The sequence below is a fragment of the Scylla paramamosain genome, chromosome 1 (genome assembly GCF_035594125.1).
Source record: "Scylla paramamosain isolate STU-SP2022 chromosome 1, ASM3559412v1, whole genome shotgun sequence".
Taxonomy (NCBI): Eukaryota; Metazoa; Arthropoda; class Malacostraca; order Decapoda; family Portunidae; genus Scylla; species Scylla paramamosain.
In genome coordinates this window covers 40,038,684-40,050,192 of record NC_087151.1, presented here as the reverse complement: position 1 = coordinate 40,050,192, position 11,509 = coordinate 40,038,684, and the positions used below count along the sequence as shown (strand labels likewise).

The 11,509-nt window shown below is 42.4% G+C and overlaps 1 protein-coding gene and 1 non-coding gene across 3 annotated transcripts in view; one reads left to right on the top strand and one right to left on the bottom strand.

The window, feature by feature from the left end:
• Positions 1–9,851, bottom strand: part of LOC135105495 (uncharacterized) — a 106,568-nt gene extending 96,717 nt beyond the window's left edge. For both annotated transcript variants that reach the window (XR_010270868.1, XM_064013632.1), the window contains exon 1: positions 8,962–9,851. Coding sequence is in view for 1 of the 2 variants with exons in the window: in XM_064013632.1 (XP_063869702.1) it covers positions 8,962–9,003 (42 nt within the window). In the remaining variant the exon portion in view is untranslated. The remainder of the gene's footprint in view (positions 1–8,961) is intronic.
• On the top strand, positions 2,475–2,547 carry Trnaa-agc (transfer RNA alanine (anticodon AGC)). Its single transcript has one exon. It is a non-coding gene; the product is annotated as a tRNA-Ala (tRNA).
• Positions 9,852–11,509: the final 1,658 nt, after the last annotated feature.

Below are 11,509 nucleotides of genomic sequence, written 5' to 3'. Positions count from 1 at the left end.
ATACAACTTATTCTAAATCCATTTCCTTCACTTCTTATTTTTCTCTCCTATTTCTCTTCAACTATATACAACTTATCTTCAGTCCATTTCCTTCTTTGCTGTCTCTTCTCTTTCGTTCCTATTTCTCTCCTACTACGTCTTATTTTAAATCCATTTCTTTCTCTTTTTCCCCTTCTTTTACGATTTTCTTCCGTTTCACCCTCCTCAGCCACTTCCTACTCTTCCTTCTTCTTCTTCTTCCTCCTCTTCCTCTTCCAGCATGTGTATGTTATTTACTTTACATACCTGATAAGTATCCAATGCCTAAATATATCTTCTAGCAGTTTTTGACATTCTCTCTCTCTCTCTCTCTCTCTCTCTCTCTCTCTCTCTCTCTCTCTCTCTCTCTCTCTCTCTCTCTCTCTCTCTCTCTCTCTCTCAGGTTCAGAAGTCTCCCCTTCACATTCTCTAAATCACTTTAAAACTGCTTTGAAAATTATTTTGTTTGTATCTTGCCCTTTCCCCTCCCCTCCTGTCAGATTCCTTTTCCCTTACAATCCTTCTCTATCCATTCCTAGAACATTAGAAAATAAGGGAAGCTGCGAGAAGCCATCAGACATATACAAGCTAGTTCCTGTGTGAAATATATCTACCTATTCCTGGAAGAGACTTAGTTATCACGCTGTTGGTGCAGTCAATAGGTAAATTATTAGTAAGAATGAAAGGTGTGTTAAGCATCCCTATCCATATTTGTCTAATCTTCTTTTCAAGCTCCCTAAAGACTCAACACTAACAATTTGATTCATTAGGGAGCTTTAAAAGAAGGTTAGACAAATTTATGGATGGGGATGATTAGTGGAAGTAGGTAGGATGTCTATAACCATCTTTCATCCTTATGCACCTACCTATTGACTCTGCACCAGCAACGTGATTACTAAGTCTCTTCCAGTCACATGCCTCATTATTTGAATACCAATTTCTTACTCTTTCTTTTTATCAAAGATTATGAAGTTTGAACCTTACCTTTTCCTTCGTCAACTCCACTTTTTCTTTCTTCTTGCTCCTCCTGCTCGCTCACTTCAGTCTAATCCTCTCCCTTTCAATCCTCCACCTACCACTTTTTCCTTCCCTTCCATCCATCGCCTTTCCTTTCTTCTCTCTTATCCTTCCCTGCCACGCAATCCTTTCCTTCGTCAACTCCACCTCTCCTCCTCCTTTTCTACGTTCACTTCAATCTAATCTTCCTCTTTTAATTCCCCACCTGCCACTTCTTCCTTGCCTTCCATCCATCGCCTCTCTCTCTCTCTCCGTCTCTCCCTCCCTCTTACCCTCCCTCTCCCCAGCTCACCCCATTAGCCCGCTGCCCTCAAAAATAGTCACACAATCGCGATAATAAAATGGAAACAGTGGCGTCCATTATGCTCCGTTTTAACTGCTCGGTAAATCCTCAATTAGTGGTGTAATTTGCTGCTGATTACCTGATAACGCCACCTGTGTTAAAAATACCTTATGTGCCGAGGAGGAGGAGGAGGAGGAGGAGGAAAACGGTAGGAGGGGGAGGAGGAGGACAACGGTAGGAGGAGGAGGAGGAAGATAAGAACGGTAGGAGGAAGAGGAAGAGGAGGGAAAGAAAGAGGAGGGCAGGGAAGGAAAATGAGAACAAGGAAGGAGGAGGAGAAGGAGGAGGAGGAGGACAAAAGAAATGGAAAAGAAAGAAGACGATTACGAGAAGGAAGAGGACGAGGGCAAGGAGGGAACACACGACGACGAGGAGGGGATGAGGAAGAGAAGGGCGAAGAAAAGGAGAACGAGGAGAAAAGAAGCAAAGGAATGGGAAAAGAGGAGGAGAGAAGTGCTTATTAAGTAGACTACGTTCACGCACTAATATTAATAACTTAAGTATACTTCAGGCCTTTACTTTTAACATGTTTACTTATAGCCATGTATAACCACTGGTCTTAAGGGACTGGTCACCTCACTTCTACACCTCACATTAACCCTCACCTCAGTCTGATATCACTACATTACACTATAGATCTCTTTGTACAGTGCAGTGAATTCAGCCTAGCCAAGATCTATGTATTCTACTCTTGTTTGAAATGCATCTTTACTTGGTTTGGTATCATTACAGTACAATGCACTATAATTTTCCTTGTACAGTGTATTGTGAATCCAGACAATCTATGCTAAAGTTTTATTGGTGTTTGAAATTTATTGTAATCATCATCATCATCGTCATCATCATAACCAACCCCATCATCTTGTTCTTATATGTTCTCAAATTCCGGATGATACTCTTGACTCCAATCTTTGGGGAATAACACCTTTTTACATCTACCTATTTTTGTATTTTCTTTTATTCGTCTATTTACCTCTGTATTCATGTGTTCAACTAAGACTAAGCGCGAGCACGAGGACACACACACACACACACACACACACACACACAAAAGAGCTTTCCCTCAATTGTCACTCCCTACTGACAGACACAACACGGGGATGTAGCTCAAATGGTAGAGCGCTCGCTTAGCATGTGAGAGGTACGGGGATCGATACCCCGCATCTCCAGCTTTTTTTTGATAACTATTCCATCACCTAAAGTTTTCCGTTACATCGCAAAGACATACGCAAGGTTCATGTTCATTTGTTTATTTTGAAAAGCCGCATGTTTGACTGCCCGTTCTCTCCCATTCTCCGCAAGAAGAACAAGAACAAGAAGAACAAGAACAAGAACAAGAAAAAGGAGAAGAAAAACAACAACAACAACAACAACAAACTACCACCATCACAAATAACAGAAGCAACAACAACAATAATTCTCACCACTACAATGAAGGCGGCGGCAGCGGCGGCGAAACTGACGATGAACCAAACAACAATTCCCTACGCATCACACAACTATGACTCGCCTCCCTCTCCTCCTGACGAAGAGACACGTACATCACAACCACCCGAGCGAGAGACAAAACTCTCCCCGACCCTCCTCTCCTCCCACCCTCTCTCTCCAGCAACTCGTTATCCAGCTATCGATGGTAGTTAAGGCGAGAGGACCCAACGGCGAGGGTGCAGTTAGCTCCCGCCCGACCCCACGGAGCACCTCATTAACACCCTAATCATCGGAATCTATCCTTTGATTACTGTCATTACGTCCTGTCAATATTTTACCGTAATGAACCTCGGGCCAGGCGGAGGCGGCGGCGCTCTGGCGTGGAGGAATCGTGATATTTTGAAGGCGAAGCGAGGATCCAGCAGCACTCTCTCTCTCTCTCTCTCTCTCTCTCTCTCTCTCTCTCTCTCTCTCTCTCTCTCTCTCTCTTTCTTTTTCTTTTTCTTTTTTCTTTTTTTGGAACCGTGAACTTCAAGTAGTCGATGACTTAGCCTGGAAAGGGAATCCGATCCTCCTGCCACCCCTCTGCCTCCTCCAGTATAGATACACGCCTCGTCTACGCCTTGCTCTCCCGGTGATGACAAAGGCCGCGATGAGACTATGGGCGAGGGAACAACTACCATCCAGAAACGTCATTTTCACTACACCCCAACGCATTTTAGTCGTGGTAACTATCTCAATTAACGCTCAGTGCTCCCCAGCCATCACCGCTCCATTTTGTCATCCTCCCAGGGGCGCCTTAGTCAATTATATCGCCGGTCAGAGGTCCACGACGCGACACCAAGGCTCAGGTGAAAGCAAGGTGGATATAGTCTTCTCTTGTATGCGTGGTGGTGTGGTGGTGAATAGTAAGAAGCAATTAATCTATTTCAAGGCCATCTGTTCGTTGTCCCTCAAGGTAATTGTAATTTCTAGGGTCAATATGTAGTCTGAATGCATATCAATATAATCCATGTACGGAGCAAGAGTTCTTTGACATGTACATTCTTTAATATTATTTGTCTCGCACTTTGATATATGGATTAGAAAGGGGCAACGCATCACTGTCTTCAAGGTTCAGAAAGGCAGATACATTAGCTTATTCCACTTAAGATCATTTCATTCCACTCTAAAATTGCCTTAATATATATAATATCTAACGTTGCTTACTTACTTAAGTCTTGCACTTCGATATAGGAATTAAAAAAAAAAAATTACGAAAAAGAAAAAGAAAGACCCGCCAATCGAGACATTATTTGTTCGTCTACGTACATACACACAATCTCATTCCATCTGACGCGTCGCCCACGTGTATTATTTCCACTGTCACATTCCCTTCCAGCTGTAAACGCACCATCACCCTTTCTTCCATCTCGCCCGCCACTCTACTTCCGCGCCTTCATGTTCACAAACTTGGAAAAAAAAAAAAATCCTTCTTTCCATCCTTCCCATTCGTCGAAGTTCACTCTCACCTTACAAACTCTCCACACCTCCATTCCTTTCCCCTTAATTTCATATATACATATATTTTTTTTTTTTCCACTCTAACTTCATCTCTCCTTCTCCTGATGTTCTCTCTCTCTCTCTCTCTCTCTCTCTCTCTCTCTCTCTCTCTCTCTCTCTCTCTCTCTCTCTCTCCCCTCCCCCAAAACCAATGAAGCATCCAAGTCAGCCGCTAACATATGCCTTCATCAAGCCTCGAGCGACACCCCCTCTCTCCCCTCCCTCCTCTCCTCTCCTCTCACTCCAGTTTGTCTCCCAGCCTCCCTAACCTCCCCCTCTCACCTCGTGTTTTGTCTCTCCCTCCCCCCTCCAGGAACCCTCTTAGACCCCACAGTCACCTGAGAACGCCGCGGCACAGCACCAGGAACACAGCCATACCTTGTGGCTTTATTAATCCTATTACGGCAAAAGCCCGCAGGTTCGTGGCAAGGATTCCCCCTGGGGCCATCCCACCCCGAGGAGGAGGAGTGGGGTTAGGGGCGCCGCGGCAGTGGGGGGAGGGGATCCAACACTCCCCCACACGAGACCGCTTTTTATACGCTCCAAATTGTCTGCATTTTTTAGCGAACAATCAATTACCGGCAGTTAGGTAAGTGCATTTCGGTCCCGTTTCTCGCCTTATTAGGCATTGAAGACCCCATTTGGGAGGCGATAGGTAGGAAGCGCGGATACCTTACGGGTAAAAATCTCAGATATCAAGGAGATCAGGGAGAGGAGAGTGTGTTATTGTGGCGAGGGGCGGCGGCGGGGCGGTAATGAACACACGCCGCCGTCACTAAGTGGAGTTTATCTCACAGGCCGCTCGGGAAAATGCTCCGTTGTTTCCGTTCGGCGAAATACCGAGGACAGCATTAGTCAGTGATCGTTGCAGCGGCGCACAATAATCAGGGGGGTTGGGAGAAAGAGTTCGGATCTTGCCTTCAACTTTTCTCTCCGTTTCCCTCCTTTCCTTCCTTCCTTCCTTCCTTCCTTCCTCCTCCTCCTCCTCCTTCTCTTCTTCCTCCTCTTCCGCGACAGCCATCAGGTATTGGGCGAAGCTGCGGTCGAGCACTACCTGGGGCGCGAGTGTAGCCTCCGGGGCCCGCGGGTAATGGAATTGAGACAGTCAGCCTCTTGTTATGACGGGCCCGCACGACCCTCATAGCCAAGACGCATGTTGTCTGGCGCCCCTCATTAGCCTCGACCCACCTCACGCCGCCTGGGACTTCCCTTGAGGCACTCCCAACACACCGACACGACACCTTTTTCCGACAGCGTGCTCAGTCTTTCCGCCCAGCCAGCGGTCCCCTGTCTCTCCTAACAGGTTAACAAGGGATTGTTTAAAGTAACTGGGTCGCGTCACCTCGCTGATGGAAAAAAAAAGTGACGAGTTGTTATGAAGATGCAAGTAAATAAAGATGTACTTAGTCAATTAATAACTGTTTCATTTTATCTCATCTCATCCCCATTGTTCTTCTGTATCGATGTTACTACAATATTGTATTCATTGAGTGTACCAGTGTATGAGTGCGATGAACCTTGAAGAGGGAGGAGTTATAAGATAATTTAAAGTAAAATTATCACTAATGAGATGAGTATTATGTCTTTTACAATAAAAAAAATCAATATATAGGATAATAAAGATAAAAGATAAAGGACGACAGCACACGCTACAGATACGCGTGGCCTCACCGCTCATCATCTCATTGGCTTATAATGGATATCTCTTACCCAAGGACTCACAGCCACGGTGACATCCGGGTCTCCACAGTTTATTTTCTCGAGGTTTCCCCTCAGTAAATAATAAGATAAAATAAATAAGTAAAATAAATAAACCAGGTAATAGATGCTTTAAGCTGCGGAGCAACTTAAATGACCTTCCCCCAGTGGCGGGAAATTCTAATTTTTAGACGCGTCGCAATCCTGGTCATACGGAGCCCGCCTGCACACGCCACGCCAAGTGCCGCGCCGCCGTGATGGTTGCGGCGAGTGACATGTTGCTGTAAGTGAATATTTTTCAATATGTGGAACTTTATCTGCATTCTGATCACACTATCGTATTTACGAGAATTTTTCCTACTTAATGTAATAATATACTTCAGCATTCAATGATTAACTGTTGAAAATAGCGAGCAGAAGTAAAAGATGTTATAAACATTTTTTTTTAACATCACAGTTCAACCCGTCGAAATATTTTCTTTCTTGTTTTATCAAGTTTTTACAATACATCTTGATTCTACAGTCACTGCCGAATCTGATGGTGGCAACTAAAACTGGCCATCTCGTATATGAAGTGAACATTTTGAGCGCTCGCTAAGTCGAAATATGTAAAATACAGCAAAATAGTGGATCTGACGTAGAAATGTAATAAAATAAAGATCCGCCGTCAAAAGTTACATGTTAGGAGGAGTTTCCGAGACTGAAATCGCAATTTTTATATGCGATGGACACCAAAAGGTACTCCTGGCTAAATCATCGTTGTACCCTCCAGGGGCCAAGCGGAGCGGTGGGTTAAGATATGCAGTAACAATATTAGAACTCTCTGGCTCCGCTCGAGGAATAAATAAATAGATAAAAGGCGGATGAAAGAAAAACGCAATTCCTACCTCTCACTTACAGAAGTGAATGGAAGATTACGTGCTGGACCACGAGTCGCTGCGTAGATAGTTACGTCTGGCCTGACTATTATAAGGTGATACATTCATTCAAGACATGGCTTGGAGTGAAATATACGATACTCATTTAGGCACGCCCTATAATCTTTTAATGCTGATCCCCCCTCACAAGCCATAGGGAACATTTCACTTCACCTTGTTGCATCAAGACTGGATTTTAGTCGCCCCCCAATGGGATCACTTTCTGACCACTTTTGAGAGTGGCAACTGAGCAGTTATATATAAATCATTCAATAGTCTTTGATCAGTCTGGCTTACACGTGTCTGAACCTCAGACAAGACTTCTAGCCACACTGCAAACATTTGATGAATGATCGGAGCTCCCCGTCCACTCAGCGACCACCAATCACGCATGTATTCTTCCCTAAACGATCACCAATCACAGGCATCAAGAGGAGAGATGGGGCCGCCGGGCGGGGCGGGGCTTATCTATCACTTTAGCCAATGGCATGAATCAAAAGGGAGGGAGAGGAAGAGAAAACAGAAACAAAGAGTACTGATGAATGTATTGAAGGCAACAGCTGGTCGGCTTATTCAACAGCCTTTCGAAATCAGAAATGGTAAGCAAGCTGGATTGTAACGCTGTTACAGTTATTTGGAGCTACTTCCCCCTCTGAGAAATAATGGAACCACGAGCCAAAATACCATGAGTCACGATCGAACTCTCAATTTATAAATTATGTATTTTGAGGAAGAAACAATCATTTAGTACACCAGAGCAACGCCACATACTGAGTAAACTTGTGACACCGCAGAGATGACGCAGCAGCAAGGAGAGAGAGAGAGAGAGAGAGAGAGAGAGAGAGAGAGAGAGAGAGAGAGAGAGAGAGAGAGAATTTTGTCACCACAGGCATCGCGATGGAGCGAGACAATCTAACACTCGGATATTTTACTCACTGATTGATTCAATTCGTACTGTTTAATTGTAGTTTTGAAATTCAGTATCGTTTTCATGATGCATCACACTCTTGCATAATACACTTTCCATAATTCATTGCTATTAATTTTTTTTTCTTTATTTTCATCTGTTCATTTTTTTTTCCTTTTTTTCTCTACTTAATGCGATTACTGTGATGTTCACCCGTTACCTTCATTCCTCTATAATCATATCAATCTGATCTGTTACATGCATACGATACACAGTGTGCATGTTTCATGTTCTTGGACAAATCCTACAGAAAGTTATATACGTACTGTGATGACGAGAAAAAATATATGATGGTAAGAATAATAAGGTAACCGCACCCCAAATGTCTGAAGTTGTCTCAGGGCATGTCAGGAGAGGGCGTGCCCGTCTGGCAGAGCGATCGACGTACAGACTATGCCTTGACCTATTATAATCCGTAGGTTTCTGAGTGTGCTACGATAATCATGTTCCTCTACTAAATACTGGAAAAGAAAATATAACGTTACGCAGCATAATTAGGGCCGTGCGTAAGTGAAAAAAAGAAAAAAGATAAATTAGTGTGCAAAGAATGGTTAAAAACTAATGCGCTAACTGCATAGTTTATATAATTGTTCCTGTGCTCACCTCCAGCCACCAGGCGCCGTCCTGAAGCCTCGCTTAACAAGGCCATGAGCACTTCGCTGGTTTGCCTGTCAGACGTACCCCATGACGCACATGTCCGCCCCGATCACCTCCTCTCGTATGCCCGTGCCTTTGCATCGTTATAGAAACACGCTGCACACCCATCAAGGAAGCTAGGCCACTCTTTCCTCAGACACACACCCACAGCGACCGATTTTGAATACCTCCGTAATGATGGCCTAATGTCTTATTACCACCCTCCGTGCTCCTACCACGCCCCCTCACGTAATTACCGATATGCTCATTTGAAATTAAGATGGAAGTCAAATTACTCCATCCACTATACATTACCTACAGCAGGAAGATGCAAATTTACAAAGCTTGTCTTACAACGGAAAGGCTGGACTGAGGTCAAAGAGAATGAAACATACCGAGCTTCGTGAAGGCTGACGGTCTTCCTCTGGGCGGCCCATTGTTTTTTTTTCTTTTTCGATTTTCTTCCTGCAATGCGCTGGGTGTCTGTAAACCGCAAGTCAGTTCAACAGTGAGAACTGCATCAACACACAACACAATACGTTCAAGTGGAGTCCAAAAATATAGTATTTTAAGAAACTCAACGCATCCCCTTACACCAACGATGCACCCACACTGAGTTCGCAACTCTCTCGATTTCGACGGTTTCATAATTCGGCTTCCAATTCCGAATGCATTATATTACAGAACTGGTGTGCGTCATTGTAACTTTGTAATACATGAAAAAAAAAAATCTTAGATGCAGGTAATTTTCTAGTAAGATGGAATCTGAGACGAATGGACCGACATGATGTCACCTTTTTACAGCGTCCACTGGACCACGCTTTGAGATTTATTTTTTTACATATTTATTTACTTTTATTTCTTATGCAGGAGGCTGAGGTTATGACTTATCGAGGTGGCGGGTACATGGAACAAGTATGCCAAAGGGGTACTGATGAAGGGGCAACGAAATTTATAGAAAAAAAAAAAAAAAAAAAAAGAACCCCCGAGGTGCCAGTCCCTAAAGGGGTATAATGTTATCGTTACTGAGACGCCGGATGAAGCTGCCTCACCTGTCAGGAAATACGGGCTTTGTAATACTTCTATGTTAATGTCCCGGGATGATTCATATGCCTCACCAAACGCATTCATCGCTGTGGCGTCGCCTGCCTGGATCCTGCGCAGGATGAATCACCTGCAGCAACTTTTAAATACCCTGGCCTTCATTTCTGAAGTAAGGAAGAAATGCTTACATTAAGTTGTGAATAGTATTAATAATATCATGCAACCAGCAAGGTTTACTGAGAGGTCAAGGAGTTTTGTGCAGAAAAAAAAAAAAAAAGGAAAACGGACCTTTCTTTTTATTTATTTATTTATTATTTTATTATATATATATATATATATATATATATATATATATATATATATATATATATATATATATATATATATATATATATATATATATATATATTTTTTTTTTTTTTTGCAACATTTGCGTTCCCAAGACTGAAAAGTCTGCGATAATGTTTGTTGATAACTTATGACTTGTTTGAGACTAATAGAGATCAAAGTTGTTATACACTTTTTTTTTTTACATTTTCCTCTTCCTTCCTCAAACTAACTGCTTAACAACAAAGAAAAAGAAAAAGCTTACGATTATAGTAAGGTCAGCAAATTCTATTATTTTCACCAATTATTCTTCATTTCCACATTGAGTGCTCTCTCTCACTAAATGGTTGTTTTGGCAACTCATACCTTCGCATCCCATGCGATGTCCTTTGGTCTAAGTTCGCAATAATGCACCTAATGTAGATGTACGTACCTACAATGCAGCATGTGTAGCAGCCTTTGTGTCATATAGGCAGACATGAGCCTGGTGTTTGTAATCCATAGCTACACTTCTGCCAAATTGGTGTGCGACACCCAGACTGCCCTGCCTTAACCAATAGTATTTTTCTTTAAGGCACACAAACAGTGACAACTAGATTTCTTTATTGAAAACAATGTACAACATCAAGAGTACTATAAACATTTGAAGTAGCGGCATCAAAACCTCAATCATTAACACATCCCCTCATGTAGTACAGTCGCAACAACTAAAAACTCAAAATATAAAGGAAAGTCTTCTGTGATAATCTAATCTGTCTATTCAAATCTAATTATTTTTCAGTGTAATTGTACATACTCACATGATCATATATTTATCAGTTATGTATTTTTATGCACCTTAAGTAATGTGGAACAACGTAACAAATTTAATACGGAAATTGTACACATAGAAAGGAGAAAAATATCAAGTATTAATAATCTGGTGTTACCCAAAGATCTCATTCCTACACTGATTCTTATCCTAAGTCACATTATCTTCCTGTACCTCTGGATAATGAATAAGTATTAACCATTTTCCTTCGCATCTGGATAATGAACTAGCAATCAGGCCCCACCAACACCATGGACGGTAAACAACTGAAATAGCCACTGACTGGAAGGTGATCAAAGAATCTCCTGAGCCAGGTAGCCAAGACCACAAGACTCTGCTAGAGTTACAGGAGAGCACAATACCTCTGACCAAGGAACTGCCCTGAACTGGGACCAAACTCACACTCTTTCAGCTGTGAGCCAAGCACTGTACCGAAGAGCTACCCATCTCCCAAAACAAGAGCTACTTTTAGATTATCACAATTTGTAACCCATTTAGCATTTCATAAGCAGAAATTCTACAAACTTAAGATTTGTACATAATTGCATGTATTTCTACTTGTTTTGGCATATATAGATGGTTATTTTTGCTACATACATATGCAATCCTACCAATTAAATACATTTGATTAAAGGATAGCAAAGAAACTGGTTAAAAATTATGACATGATTAATTTACTTCACTGATGTTGTACATTCTTTACCATCCATGCTTAACTCTTCTCTTTTGAACCAAGTTTGTGTCAGTGAGACTCATCAGTC